Raw genomic sequence first — 15,786 nt, 5'->3', positions numbered from 1 at the left:
ATATGATTGAGCTCGAATAAGGATGCAATAATTTCATAAAAAATCAGTTAGTTGACATGATTAAATTTAATGAAACATACCTAGTGTCAAACCCTTGTATAATGATTGCCTAATATAAGACAATCATAGAATAAAGAAGAAAGTTGCTAATAGGGACACAATCTAGGCTAATCATGCAAAGGAATTTCAGCAATACTGTGACAATGATTAATATATCGAGGGTGACATGGTTGTGAAGAAAATGTTAAAATTGCAAGAGAAGATGTTCATGATTTAAATGCTTGACAACTATAAACAGGAATTGGGATGCCCAGTCCAATAGAACTGCCACCAATCATAAGTATTTATTTTTGAAGACCAAGACAAGAAAAGATATAATTAAACCATCAGTAGAAGCAAGAGAAATTTCAAATGAAAAAATCTAAGCATCCACCTTAGAGGTTTCTTTCTTATGAAGCATTTTGCTCATGGATTCCAAATGTTATTTCATGAAATTGATAAGGTCAAAGAACCCACAATATTTCAAAAGGCTATAAAGGGTTTAAGCAATAAACGAAAAAGTAGAGGTGAGGAACCTTACTCATAGCATTTTTTTTATATCCAACAATTTGTTGAAGTCGAAAAGGCCCAGCCCATCAAAGGGCATGTCTGGCATATGTCTAAGGTTGGTTTGGAATAATTCATAAGTGGATTAGTTCCTTGAACCACGTCAACCACGTTTTCAAGGAACTGAGCTGATGTCCCACATATAATATATATTATGTATATTTTCTTAAAATTCCATTTTATTTGTCAAAAACTCAAATTTCCACAGAACAAATCTAGTTTAGATCATGGTTGAACTCGTTTAGGTCTGATATTGAGTTTAGCTAAAACTAGATTCAGTAAAAACCTACTTATTGAGCGATGTTGGACTGTTGGACGTGTCTTGAGCCAATGTTTTCATCCCGCTCTGATACCACTTCCAGCCCCAAAGTTTTTTTTCCAAAATTCATTATTTTGTTTCTTATTTCATGCTTCTTATCAATATATAGATATATTTTCATAGGCTTAGCTTTATATATATATATATATCCTCTTAAAGAGGTTTCAACCATGCTCAAGGGGCTCACGATGGTGGAACGTCCCCTATTGTTTCAATCTTGCCAAAAAAATTCTTAGTTTTCTTAACACCTAAGTTTATTCGATTTTTTTTTGGTGACCTTTGACTAAATTCTTTTTGTTTTATATTGTGGAAGGTGGATGTCTAGCCACCAAAGAGGGCCCAATAGGGTGCACGTCTCACCCTAAGGGTGCTCTTGTTAAGGAAATAAAACTTAGAGAATCAATAAGTTTTACACATAAAGCTATTTTTCCCCTAAGTTTCAAATTGAAAACTTTTTTTCATTGACTCGGGTTTTTTTTTTAAAAGAAGTTTCTAAATAAAAAATTTTCCAGATTAAATATTTATTTTAGGCAAGGTAGACACTCATTAGGTTGGTCCTCATAGGGGTGGGGAAGTCCAGCCCATGGACTCCTATATTTTATTACATTACAATTAAATTTAAAAGTTTCATTGCATTTATTTACTACAAGTAAATCCCCTATGGATTTTTCTCAGTTGGATTTCAAATCCAATTGGGATCCAACCCATTTATGAAAACCCAAATCCAAGCAAAATCCAAATCCATTTAGGTAGGTCTATATCTAATAAAAGACTAATTTTTCTTTAAATTTAATTTATAATAAATTAAATTTCAAATATAATCTAAATCCAATTTAACATTTAATTTAAATTTGATTTCATTCCTTGATCAAATTTTGATTCTTCATATTACGCAAATAAAATCTCAATTTAGTCTTAATTAAAATTTTATATTTAACCAAATATAATAATTTATTTATTTTTTATTTATTTATTATCAAAAATTCTAAATTTAATTCTAATTTCAAATTAATGTATATTCAACTTGAATTGACATTCAATTAAATCTTAATTTAGATTCGAATTAAACCCAAATTCAATTATAATATTCGAGACCTATTTATTAAATCTGAATTAAATCCAAATATGATACAAATTTAAATTCTTGAATTGAAATCAAAATTTAATGAGACTCCAAATTCAAATGCACACTCAATTTGAATTCTGACTAAACTGAAACTCAATTTAAATTCCAATTAAGTCCAACTTAAATTCAGATTAAATCCGATTAAAAATTAAAAGCAGGTTCAAAATAAATTTTTAATTTAAAATTTATTTTGAATCTACATTAAAGCTCAAACTATAATTTAAATCTCATCTTAATTTCAAATAATATTTTAAGATTCACCTTTATTTCTCTTAAAATATAAAAAATTTACAGGTTTTACATCTTTCACTCCTTAAAGAAATTTTGTCTTCGAAATTTGACTAGGGTTATGTATCGACAAAATTTTAGATTTTTTTTTATCTTTTATTTGTTTAATAACTGTAAAAAATTTATGGGTGTCACAACACACCAATTTTGGTTGGAATTGAAAGCTTGATTGAATGGTGTTTTATGGGATTCAAAATTGTTTTGAAATTTTCTCCTAGAACCTTGGCCTCTTTCTTCATGGCCTCAAAAGTTATTATTGTGGCCTCAAACCCATGAGAAAAGAAGGCAGTTGAGGAAGACTAAACTTAGTGTGGTTGTTTTGGCATGGACAATTCAAGCATTTTCTCTTTAATGAGCAACATGTCAAAAACTTTAATAAACATGGGTAATTTATCTTGAAGGGCAAAAACAATGGTAATGAAGCTCTCATACTCAATAGAGAGACAATTGATAGTGAATAGGGCAAGATTCTCATCCTTAACCTCTTCACTAATAGCACTCAACTAATCAACAATGAATTTTACATGGTTAAGATATTCAACCACAAACTTGTCATCTTTCTTGACATTTTAGAGTTCTCCTTTCAATTGGAGGTTTTTTGGTTTTGATTGAGACGAGTAAGAGCACTATGCAACAAGCCAAACCTCATGAGCAGTAGAGAACCTTATTATTTGTACAAGAACATGCTAATACATAATAGCCTTTATCCAACCGAGAGTCAATTGGTTGACTCATTTTCACACAAAGTAATTTTAATTAGAAGAGGACTGCTCACCTTGAATAATGAACTGATTAAGGGGTAATAAGCCATCAACATATTTTATAAGCCTTGGTTATATATAACTAATTCTATCTATAAATGTCATAGAAGATAGTTGGTACGAACCAGTTTAAAGAAGACAAGGCTGGAGAAGGCATTTCATTGCACAACAGGACTAGGAGATAGTGTAAGACATGAGGACATGTTTGAACTAGAGGACAAGCTTGAGCCAACTATGAAACTACGATCAAATCAATCACTAATGGGTTCCAACTAAGGTGATCAAGACTGCTCTGATACCATGAAAAATTAGAGGAGCAAAAACACACAAGAGAACACATTTTTATGTGGTTCAGTTTAAGATGCCTATACCCACGATAATGGCTCTTCTCTTTTCTTCCTTTCTTATTTCTTATTCTCTCTCTCTCTTTCTTACACATTTTTAGTTGGGGTGGAGGGAGGGGGGGTTCATAATATACATTAGAGTCTTTACATTCTACAAGACTCTTGTTAAAGAAGGCAAGTGAGGTAGCCAACTCTTACAAGATTGAGGTATGTGAGAATATAATTTTCTCTCATAAGGCAAGCTTATAATTCTTTCTACTATGTTCTTTGTTTCCTCCTCCTTCAACATGTCACCTTGATGATGTTTCTTTTTTTTATTGTTGCCTTTTCTAATAATTGTTTTCTCCTCCTTATGCCTTATCAAATTCAACGTGCCACCTTGATGAGGTTTCTTTTATTCACTGTTGCCTTTTTCAATATCTCTTTTCAGCATCATATTTCTCTCACAAGACAAACTTACAATTCTTTCTACTTTGCTCTTTGTTTCTTCCTTCAATGTACTACCTTGATGAGGTTTCTTTTCTTCACTGTTGTCTTTTTCAATATTTGTTTCTTAATAATTATGTCTTGTCAAATTCAACGTACCAACTTAATGAGGTTTCTTTCATTCACTATTGCCTTTTTCAATATTTTTTTTTTGACATCATATTGTTGGTGAGATGTATACAACCATCATTAACACATACTTTTCTGGGATCAACTCATTCCTTAACACGCCCCCTAAAGGCCAACTCTAGCTCTTGGAGATTTGTCTTATCTTCAAGGTCTGCACTTTTCTCTTTAATGTCAGTTGGATTTTGGCTCAAAACTATCCCTAAGTTCTCCTATATCTTTCTTGTTTTCCTAAGTTTGTCGGTATAGGGTTCTCTACTAAAGTTTAGTCCCACATTCAAGAATTTTGAGGAACATCTTAACTTTATATAGAAGAGTGGTGCCTTAAAGGTCAAGGCCCTCAAGGGCATTAGATATTGGGCTTGTGCATCACTTTATTCTTGAATCTTGATCTTGACCCTTGACCTTGGATTTGGATTTTAGACCTTGAACTTTGGGTTTGGTCTTTGACTTATTTTTTTAGTACTTGTGATGAATTTAATCTCCAAGTCTAAAACTGACCTTACATCAACCCATTAAATGAACTTTGACTTTGGATTGATTCCTATTCAGATCTTCCTAGATCTTATTTGAATCTGTTTGGATCCTGCCAATGTTTTTGTATGGGAATTTATAATCCAAAATGGTCCATAGCCACCCTTATCCTTAACTTGTTAGCTTTATTTGATCATTGACCTGTTGACTCAATCAAGGTCGAATTTGGCCATTTTGAGGGTCGTTTATGTCCTATTTTGGCACCTCTATATGCATAATCATTTGGGTCATTATGGCTGACTGTTTTGGCCAACCATAGCCCATTAAGCTAACCATTTTGGCCTCTTTAAAACCCTTTATGGGCTTAATGGTGGCCTGAGTGCTGGAGGCTATATAAACCCCATCCCTCTCATATTTCTTTCATCCCATCCCATTATCTCATCTTTCTCTCACAAGTGATCTCTGCTCTCTACTCTCTCCATGAGTTCTGCTCTTTCCCCTCTTTTAGTTTTTTGAAGTTTGGTATTCATATCTAGATCTATTTATTATTTGGATCCAGATCTGATTGTCATTCAGATCTAGATCTAGTTTCTATTCAGATTCAGATTTAACTGTTATCCAAATTTGGTTGCTATTTAGATTAATTACTAAGATTCAGACTCAGTTGTTGATTCAGATCCATATCCACTTGAAGTTTGAATCTATACCTATATGCAAACCTAGAATCCATACCCAATTCGAACCTAGATCTTTCTATCATAATCAATATGTTGTTCAAGGTGGTTCGTGTCAAGGTTATTGGGCTCACTCAGTGCAAGGCGTGGTCCAATAATTTGCAAGAAGACGAAAGCTCAGTTGTATCCTAAGAACATAGTTGCACGAGTACTCATTGTATCGAGAACTTGATCCTAAGTGGGGGCAACGGTCGCTTGAAAGACATGTTTACGCGTGCTTCTAAGCTCAGTGACACTAAATTAAGCATAATTTTCAATAATATCCACACTTTTCTTAACATTCCCAACCTCTTGTTATTTTTCTTCTAAAATGATATTCCTCGTGATCCAATACTAAAGATCCAAGTAAGCAAAAGGTACTCAAACTTTAAGCATTCAAGTGGATTAAAAACAAAAACTGTCATGATTAGCTAGAAGCTGCTACCATATCCATTGTTACTCATACTTTAGATGTTGGGGAGGGGTATGTACTTCCTAACCTTTCAACTTTCTTGTTTTTGTTGGCAAAAAGTGATTACCATCTAGAATCAAATCCATTTTTATGTGCTGTTAGGTCAAGCTCTTTAACACCATATAATGCTCATACAAGGTACACACACCTTTCTACTGATATCTAACTTTAGATGTTAAACAACATTTTTTGGATTTTGATATTTTTAATCTTTTTGAGGGCTTGGGTCACCGTAATAAAACCTTCATATATATTAAAAATGTTTTATACACTTGAGTGTAAGAATGGTGATACACTAGCATTTTCTGGCCACATTACACCATGAGATTGGCTGCAACTGCCAGGGTCACGCCAGCCAGCATGGATGGTGTTACCTTGATGGTTTCTGGCCAATCTGATGCCGGAAGGATGCAAGTCAAGTTGTGGATTGTTTCAGGTCAACTTGGGTCTAAAATTGTCTCAAGTTGACTTGCATCCTTCCAGCATGTATAATATACATCATTGCTAAATGAAATATGTTAAATTAGTTTTTCAGTTTTTTTAGTTTTAGCATGTTTCATTTAGCACAGATGTATTACCCTATATATATAGGACTATTTTCTGCCGCTGATCTTGCAAAGATCGGTGGTGGAACATGTTTTTTTTTTGTAAAAAGCATATTTCGCTCCGCTGCTGATTGCGCAAAGATCAGTGGCAGAACGTGCTTTTTTTTTTGTAAAATGCACATTTAGCGGTGGTTGCGATTGTGCATTTTCTGGCCAGACCATTAGCGGCAGCCATGACTGCCACTATTGGTCAAATTTTGTGCAAAATTGATGCGCAAGGCATGTCTGATCATCATTCGATGATCGACCTGATCGACATTACGAGTCTCTCTCTCTCTCTCTCTCTCTCTCTCTCTCTCTCTCTCTCTATATATATATATATATATATATATATATATATATATATATATATATATATATACCACAAATGATAATTCAATAGTGGATTTCTTGCCTATTTAGAAAGCTACGTACCTATTTAGAAGGCCAAGAAGAGTTTCCCGTGTATTGAAGTTTTAGGGCTTTTCTGGAGTTATTTGTCTATAATTCAATAGTGGATTTCTTGCTCTTCCTTGCCTGTGAATATAAGCCAAAAGCCAGGCCAGTAAATCTAGTTTTTGTTTCTCTTTCTCTTCTCAATATCTCTATCTGTTGCTATGCTTTGTTTGGTTTTTTTAGCACGGCCCGTGTGTACACATAAATATTACTCAAAAATTATATTATCAGATATTTTTCAAATGATAATAAAAAGCATAGCTATGGTGGTACACACTTCTATGGTAGTAATGTATGGTGGTACACACTTGATATACATAGATCTAATTAAGCTCCAAAAACAAAAATCTAATCATTAAATCATATTTAACATGTTTTATTTATTTTTTTCATTTGTTAAAGTTAAGGCAAACATGATGTTTTATGCCATTTTTAAGCCACTCTTATTTTCATGAATTCTCAAAAATAGAATATTATGGTGTATTAAACATGATAAAACCTTCTAATATACTAAATAAATCATACTAAACACATCTATGCAGTAGGATTTACCATTTGGTGGTTGGATCTATACAAACATTACATGTGTACCACTGTATGGTATCATGGTGCAGAACCACCTTACATTTTTTCATTTTTTTATTTATTACATTAGAAATCATATATTTACTTAATTTCTCACAATATATTCAAAATATCGCTATTTTTTCATCAAAACATAAATATTGTGATTTAAACACAATATTTACGTTTTAATGGCTATTTATCATGAAAAAACCATGTGGTTTTTATTTTCTAATATTTTTATTTATATGTTGTTATAACATTTAATTTTTATATTTTAAATTTATTTTTATTGCAGAGATTTTGCCAAAATTAAAATGCGATATTTTAAAAAAAAATTGCAATTCTTGCGAGTTTTTTAGTGCTAATAGTTTGCCGTTTTTTTTAACTTTTGTCACTATTCTCTCACCCTCTAAAATTTCTTATTGATCCTTAATTATAGCTCCTAGGATCAAAAGCTACAAAAGTGACATTCAATGATTTTAAAGAGAGGAAAAGGCTAAAAGTGTTATTTTCATATAGTTATGTGACATAAAGAGTTACTCAAGAGCAATTTGAGAAATAAATGAGTTCATTTATCATAAATATTTGAAAAACTGAGTGGCTAAACGTAAATTTGTCATAAGATGGGTGTCTACATATTAGTCAATAATTTTTTTTTTCTTGATAAATCGAGATGCAACCCAAACATCAGCACCAGCTAATTAGTCGCGGAGAACAGATCAAGTGCAATGACATTTCACATTTTGAGTGTGCTGCTGCACCTGATTGCGCAGCAGGGTATATATAGCCTGTCCAACTGTAGGGCCCAACAGAAGATGGATGATGGATCAAGGGAAGCGGCATAATAAAGTGTGCAATGTGATTGCACCTGATCCACTGTCACGTTTGTGACCCTAGCCCTTAGGTAGAGGTCTCCACGCCATGCGCTGCTGCTGCAACAGAAAATATTAGTATAGAAAGAGGGAGAGGGATCCCGCCCAGCCGAAAGTGAGGGTCTCTTTTCGCGAGAAAAGGGAAGCCATCGTGCTGGGATAGTCGGTGATTTTTTTATGATGATGAACCCTCACCAAGAACCGGGTCACTTATGGGCCAACCTCCTGCGAGTTAGGCTGGGCTAGCCAGTGTATGTACAGATATAATTCTGCGGCTGATCCAATCTCCCATCGCAGTCGATTTTCAGCAAGATCTCAGAAATCTTTGGTGAATGTACATATATGAATTAGGGATCCCATGCTTACTGTTTTCATCTTTCAAAAAAAAAAAAATCAGAGATCCCATGCTTACTGTGGACCAGAGAAAACCAAGAGAAAGAGCGACATCGTCAATAGAGAGAGAGAGAGACGAAAATGATGGAAATGGGAACAGTTTTGTTTTTTTTTTTTTGGGGGGGGGGAGGGGAATAGAGGAGGGAAGGGTGTGCAAAAAAAAGTGGATCAAGTTTTCACTGGCGATGTGTTTATTGTCGCCAGTGAAACCTATGTTTTCTGGCGCACAAGAATGCTTCACCAGTTATGCGTGGCGTGGGGTTCTCTGGCGCAGTCTCCTGTTGCACCAGAAAAGATGTTTTTACAATGGCACTGAGGGATCGTACGCCAGTGTAAGGTTTCTTTGGCGCAATATTTTACTGAGCCAAAAAAACGAGTTTTACAATGGCGCTAACGCCAACATGAGCCAATAAAACTCGTTTTTCTTGTAGTGGCTGGGCTGGGAGATATAGTCAGTGATTTGGCACATCACTTGATGTGTTCCCTTCTCCATTTGGTCTTTATTTTTAGCCGCATGCCTCCCAACACTGCACATCCCGATTTCACGGATTTTGTGCTTTTGCATTGGACAAGTTCATGGACAGTATAATGAGCTAAAAAAGAAGCTTATTTTTTGTTACATCTTAACATCATTATGTGCCATTCTTACGAAAAAGACATTCCAAGTGTACATGTTGAACTAAAAAATCAGAAATGTTGAAAAGATTTAAGAGCTTCAACTCAATGTGCTAAGCTCATCAGCCAAAAAAGCCTCATAACCATGCAAATGGTGATCCATGGCGCTTGCACATGCACTGGCGCACAGGATATGCAGTCACATCTTGGCCTTGCCTACGAGCCCTCGGCTCGACCTGACCAAGCAACCCCCGGTGCACAGTTTTCATGATCTGACTGAATTCCTCATCCGAAAATGGTGCAGTTGATGATAAAGCTGCAACTACAGCTCTCTTATTCGGTTTAATAAACTTCCGGTTACCGGCGTATGCTCTGTGTCCCTGTAACATTTACCACAAATGGGGTTAATTAACAAACCAATTTTCAGTTATATGCTCATAATATATGTCCATTAATCAGTAAAACCGAAAAGAAATTAGAAGCAAAAGCAACATAGATTGGGTGAGGGTCTTAGCTGACTGTTGCAGACATAGCAACTCCTAGTGATTTAGTTTGACCAGACCAAGATCTACTTCCACTTTGATAGAACTTTGGGAATAATGACCAATTGAGCTAATTGCTAAGGTTCATTACGTACGTTATCTCTTTTGCTAGATCAGCCAAAATTGTGTTTAGGTTGATGACTTCACCAGACTATAACCAGGCAAAAATCCAAACCACGTTAACAACGTCATATAAAAGCAAAGCAAAAAAGAAAAACATTTTTTTTAAAATGACAGGCGAATTATGAAAAACCAAAATATATAGCATGTAAAAAAAGTAATGGAGCAAGAGTATGCTAGAAAATATAAGAGAAATACAGATCCAATTTGATTGGCATATATAATAACTCACTTTTTGGAATACAAATCATTGTTAGCATTCATAATCATGACTTGCCCGTTATCCATCTGGTTAATACTATCATGGAAATAACACATGTATTATTTACCAAAAAATAAAAATAAAACATCTATAATAATCTTGTATCACATGGGGGGCCCACATACTTGTTTAATCCATACCCACACAATCATCAATATCTTTGATATTTTCTGATTTTTTTTCTTTTATTTTTTAAAATTTGTATCACTATTTATTTGCATTTTCATACTAAAAATACTACTAAAACATTTCTTTTTCTTATCCTTCTAAATTCTCGGTAATGAGAGAGAGAGAGAGAGAGAGAGAGAGAGAGAGAGAGAGAGAGAGAGAGAGAGAGAGAGAGAGAGAGAGAGAGAGAGAGAGAGAGAGACTCACCTGCATGGCCTGGACCATGTTCCCATCGTGAGAAGGCATGAAGACATCGCTATTGAGGGAGACGGTATAATCGACGGCTGGTAGAGCTGATGACCTGTTCATCAACGGCTCCAATTCACCGGGGAGTGCAAGGGTCTCCCTGTTGGTCAAGTAAGGGAATTGCTGGGCCAAAGGCTCCAGTGCCTGGGCCCCACCAAAGGGCTCCCCACCTGCCCAGTAAACCCTGGCACTTCTTGGTGCACCCAAAGCCTTCAACAACCTACACATGCATTATTCCAAAACTTTTTTCAGGAAGCTTTGGATCATACCAAGACAATCAGAAAAGAACCGGTACTATGATCACTTAGTTGGACACAAGCAGGGGAGAAAATGGATCGGATTCAGTCAGACCACTGATCCGGACCTGATATATATACTTTTCTTAGATATGGACCTACTAAGATTCAAATTGAGTAATCAGATTAGAATCTGGGTGGGACCTTTTTCAGATTCATAATCAGATCTGGATTAAATTTTCATCAGATATGCATTTGATCCTCATTGAATCCAATCTCTGCTTATGATGCTGGAATCTAAAATGCTTCCACTAACCATTTTCGTCAGATCCAAAGAACATAACCAGATTCAATCTACCTCATTGGGTCTGGATTCCAATTCAGTCCTGTTACCTTGAAATTCGGATGGGACGTGTTGCGGCCTGAAAGATCTGTTTGCCCCTAGATCTAAGGTTTTATATGGGTCAAGCCAAGCCAAAGCCTAGGAAGTTCGAGCTCGGCCAGGCTCAGCTTGCACCAGGCCAGGTTGAGCTCAGTTGAATAGCGTCAGCATGGACCCCAACAGGCTTGGGCCAGGTCAATGTATAGCAGGTCATGTAAGAGCGATCGGATGAGTCTAGGGAGGCTAGGTCAACCAGGCTTTCATGTCTAGCTTGTTACACACCTTGCAACTTCATCAGCATTTAGTGGGCAAAGACCGGCTGCCCTGCGTTGTTGAGAACTGATGTTCAACTTGCTAACAACTTCTGGCGAGCGTCTCCATTCGTCGGCGATCGCGGCGCCATATTCGGGAGACAGACCTGGTAAACATCCAGTTCGGACCCACACATCCTTCTCTAGTCTTAGATGAAGTGCAATGTATGGGCCATTCATCCTCATCCTCTCTGATAACCTGTTTCCTAGTGCTCTGATATTAGCTGCAAATCTGAGTGCCCTGAATGCCACCTATGCCAATAAAACAAGTTTTTTTCTAGTAAGGTTTGTCAGATTAGCAAATCTGCAGGCACTCTAAGTTCAAATCTCATTGGCGTCACCCCCTTGCGGCAACTCCCTAGGGGCAAGGGGTAAGCCCACAGAGCAGAGTTTTACACTGCCAAGATAGGTCTATGATCCTAGGGGTGGTTTCTCCGTGTAAATATCAAAAAACAATTACTCAGAAGTATTTTTGCTACTTGTAGCTTTTAAACTTTTATTTAAGGGCATAGTTCAAAAACATAGAGAAATGATAAATTGAGGAAGGCCAGAACCATAGACATAAATATCGTCATATTTTTTAAAACATCAAGATTTATCATGATAAGAACTGTGTTTTTGCTTTTATATTATTTGTATTTTTATTCATATGTATTTTTATATGCCGAAATTTTCCAGACTTCTCTGAGAAAAACCAAAAAATTTAAAATATCGTGAGATTTTCCTCACGGAGAATTTCCCGAGAACGAGACTGGCTTGTGACGATGGGCAAAATCCCCATTCATCACTTTGCATGTTTTGGTTTGGAGATATGCATAAGAAAAGCTAATGTCCAACTTCCACAGCAGACTCAGGTTCAAAGACCCTTTACCAGATCCAAATCCGATTGTCACACTGCCCCTTACTTCATCACACTTGTAACATGACCAACTTAGTATCTTCATGTAATTCAGATTTTCATCAGAGTTGGATACAAGAACTGGACACCAATTGATCCCACCATTTATCCAATTCAATGAGAAAATGGTCTGACAAATCTGACTTGTATTCGGTTCCCCGGATACCTGATCCAAACTTGTACCATTACATCCCTATAAAACAGTCATCAGATGCACATCTCAGCCGTGACAGTGATCAAAAGGCAGATGCTTGTTTGCATAGTGATAAAAAGTTTAAAACGGGAGTACTACGCCAGTCTTTTCTTGTGAAAATTTGACATTATATTTTCTAGTGTTTTTTATCAGCAAAATATCATAAATAAATTTAATTTAAATGTTAGAAAAATATTTTTTTACAAAGGGAAAATTTTAAAAACCAGAAAAATAATTTCTATCGACGTACTTGTGTTTTTATCAGTTGGGTAAATTAAATATCATGTGTTTTTTTTCAGGTTTTTAAGAAATGAGGATATTTGTTACACTGCTTGTATGAAACTTTTCCCTTTTATTAATATTCATATCAGTTGGAGTATACCTTGCACCGAAGCCTTTGGAAGTCAAGAGGGAGATCTTTGGACAGTTTAGAATGTAGCCCCTTCAAGAGCAGGACTCCATGCTTATTTAACTAAAGGAAAAAGGAGAAACATTATATTTTGAATTTATCAAAGATAAAATTCTCGAAATGGAAAGATCCCAACAAAATCATGATAATCCAAAAATATCAACCCTTTCAACATATCATGATTTCTTGTGTTTTATAGTTTTTCAACATAACAATATTTTCCTATAATTTTCCAAAATATAAACACATTAAGTTTATCACAAGCTTTTCCGTTTTTGAGAAAATTGTGACACCGATATTTGTGACTATATATGCTAATGATGCTACTATGTCCACTAGGTGGATCTGGCAACAGGAGCTTTTGGATATCGGATGGATCAGATTCACCGATGGTAGATCCAAATTCATGTCCATTTCAAATACCATAAAGTGGGAACCAATCGAATCGGGTCCCAGTATGTTGGACCCATTGACAGGCTGCACCTGGACATTTTGAAAATGAACAATTTATCCTTTAATCCTTTATTTTCCTCTTACAAGTTTTTGAGATTTTGAAGCAAAATTTACAGTTTTTGAGAATTGTCATATATGCCAATGATTTCTTCAAATAAATAGTGAAGAAAATAATTTCTTGAGATTATCAAGCAAAAATAGAGAAAGCCACATTTGGATGAAAGAAAATTCTTTAATTTTCTGACAGAGGAAATTGAAAGAATGATGAAGTCTTCACCTTTGCTTTGAATCTTGATCGAATCCATAGAGGAGTAGCATGAAAAGGAATGCTCTCTGCAACTGCTTTAGACCTCAAGTGGGATGATGGGAGTGAGGAGACTATCCTCACGTCAGATTTCAGTGTTTCCTTGAAATGCTCCACATCAAATATATCAGCAAATTCACTGCACATTAATCAGAAAAACCAAAATCAGCACCTTAACCTAATTTCAATCTCATGAAACAGCCAAATGACACACAACAGAATCAAGAATCAGGAAATAACTACATCAAATTTAATGACCAATTATATTAATGAAAGAAGAAATGCAATGCCACATTCAGTGAAAATACTAATGCAATACATATCAGATTCTTTTAGACTATTCAGTAAAACAAAGCACAAGACAAATTAATAAAAGAAAAGAATATATGTTCATGAAAACTTGATGACATTTTACATTGCCTAAGCAATACACAATAATCAACAAAGACTAAATCAATTCGGAACTTCTTGATCCCAATAAAATAATTTTATCAACAGAAAGATACAAATCCATTTCTGTAAAAATCTGGAAAACCAACATCGCAAAACAATGGAATCAACGAATTAGGAGCTCGTTTTCATAGAAATCTGCCCCCCCAACCCCCCCCCCCCCCCCCCCCCCCCCCCGCGACCCCCCACATCACAAAATCAACAAATTAACTAACTGAAAATTACATTAATTTCAAGAACGATCTTAAGTACCACCCCCTCAAAACCACCAAGAAGACCAAATTTTCTTTATTCTTTGCTCACCTATCATCTTTCCATATTGCATTCACCTCCAAGATAGGCACAACAAGAGCTGCTCCAAGAATTCTTGCTATGACAACCGCATCCACAATCTGAGTTCTCTGTTGGTTCAGCTCCCCGGAGACAACCACCATCAAGAACCTCCACTTCTCTGCTGGAATTACACTAGAGGCCTTTCTATACTCGAGGCTAAACATAAGGCAGGGCCGGAATCCGCCGTTCTCCAGCTGCTGCCAAAATTCACGCTCCTCAGGCAGCATGTTCTCTGTTACGCCTCGAACGGGCAGCAGCACCGTTGCGTTCTTTGTCGGCCAGAGGAATCCGGCTGAGAAGGAAGGGCAGGTTGAAGGTGTGGGAATGGAGGTGAGGAAGGTGAGCTTGATGACCAGCAGGAAGAGGGAACAGAGGAAGAGGAAACAGAGGAAGAGGAAGAAATGGTGGGAAGGAAGTGATGAAGTTGGGGAGAGATCGGATCCTCCTTTTGGGGAGATGAGGAAGGAATGAAGGGGTGGTGAGTTCTTGGTTGCTGCCATCTCTTTGGCTCTGTGAATCTTGCTTCAGTTGCATGCACTCACACACTCTCACTCTCAAACTAAAAAATTGGAGGGAAGTACACCGCAGAAGAAAAGAAAAGGAAAATTTTCAATTAGGGCCCACCTTTTTCCTGATGTTTCAAAACACGGTCTATGTTTCCTGAAAAAACATTTCAAGACTAGACATTTCACTAAAACTATTAAACAAAGACACTAAGTTAATTTCATTGTTAACCACGTATCATTTTTAACCTTTGGTATGAAAAGGTGTGTTTGGCTTGTTTTATTATGCAGTGGGGATAATTTAATTAAGGTCACTAAGTGGCCATTTGAGTCACAAGTAGTGGTGTCAATGGGTCGGGTTTACCCGGACCGGACCCGAACCAAACCCTATAGGGTATGGTGATAAATAATAAGACCTGATTATGACCCGGGTCTCGACCCGAAGGTCCGATTAATACATGAACCTGGGTATAGTTTGTGAAATTTTATACCATACACGGACCCGACCCGAGTTCTGATTAAAACCCGCAAATTTTCAATGTAAAAATGATAAAAAAAAATATGGTTTTACCGGGTATGGTCCAGGTCTGGTTGATGTAGTTCTTATTGGGTTCCGGTATAGTTTTCTTACAGTGGACCCAATTAGACCCTGGTCCGGATCCTATACAATACCTGTAAACCGGATCCAAGTCTGGTACCACCTGGGTCCGAACCAAACCCGACCCATCGACACCTGTAGTCATAACATGATGAGAGATCAACTCGCAAGTTCAA

The 15,786-nt window shown here is 36.2% G+C and overlaps 1 protein-coding gene across 1 annotated transcript; it reads right to left on the bottom strand.

The window, feature by feature from the left end:
* Nucleotides 1–9,339: 9,339 nt before the first annotated feature.
* On the bottom strand, nucleotides 9,340–15,009 carry LOC149840849 (O-fucosyltransferase 37-like). Its single transcript, XM_090005147.1, has 6 exons — nucleotides 14,480–15,009; nucleotides 13,700–13,865; nucleotides 12,943–13,032; nucleotides 11,441–11,721; nucleotides 10,502–10,760; nucleotides 9,340–9,582 (listed from the first exon to the last, which is right to left on the bottom strand). Exons 1-6 carry the CDS (start codon nucleotides 15,007–15,009, stop codon nucleotides 9,340–9,342), a joined length of 1,569 nt encoding a protein of 522 aa, XP_089861273.1.
* Between the last annotated feature and the right edge of the window lie 777 nt (nucleotides 15,010–15,786).

This window comes from Nuphar pumila, chromosome 4, assembly GCF_984573655.1.
Source record: "Nuphar pumila chromosome 4, dmNupPumi1.hap1.1, whole genome shotgun sequence".
NCBI classification, from domain to species: Eukaryota; Viridiplantae; Streptophyta; class Magnoliopsida; order Nymphaeales; family Nymphaeaceae; genus Nuphar; species Nuphar pumila.
The sequence above is the reverse complement of the archived record's forward strand: the minus strand, read 5'-3'. Positions and strand labels throughout refer to the sequence as shown.

What these genes read in the sequence shown, in the direction of transcription:
- LOC149840849 (XM_090005147.1), bottom strand. Translation starts at nt 15,009, where the DNA reads ATGGCAGCAACCAAGAACTCACCACCCCTTCATTCCTTCCTCATCTCC. An exon ending in GCAATATGGAAAGATGATAG is followed by an intron (nt 13,866 to 14,479) that starts GTGAGCAAAGAA and finishes ATTAATGTGCAG; the next exon opens with TGAATTTGCTGATATATTTG. An exon ending in GATCAAGATTCAAAGCAAAG is followed by an intron (nt 13,033 to 13,699) that starts GTGAAGACTTCA and finishes TTTTTCCTTTAG; the next exon opens with TTAAATAAGCATGGAGTCCT.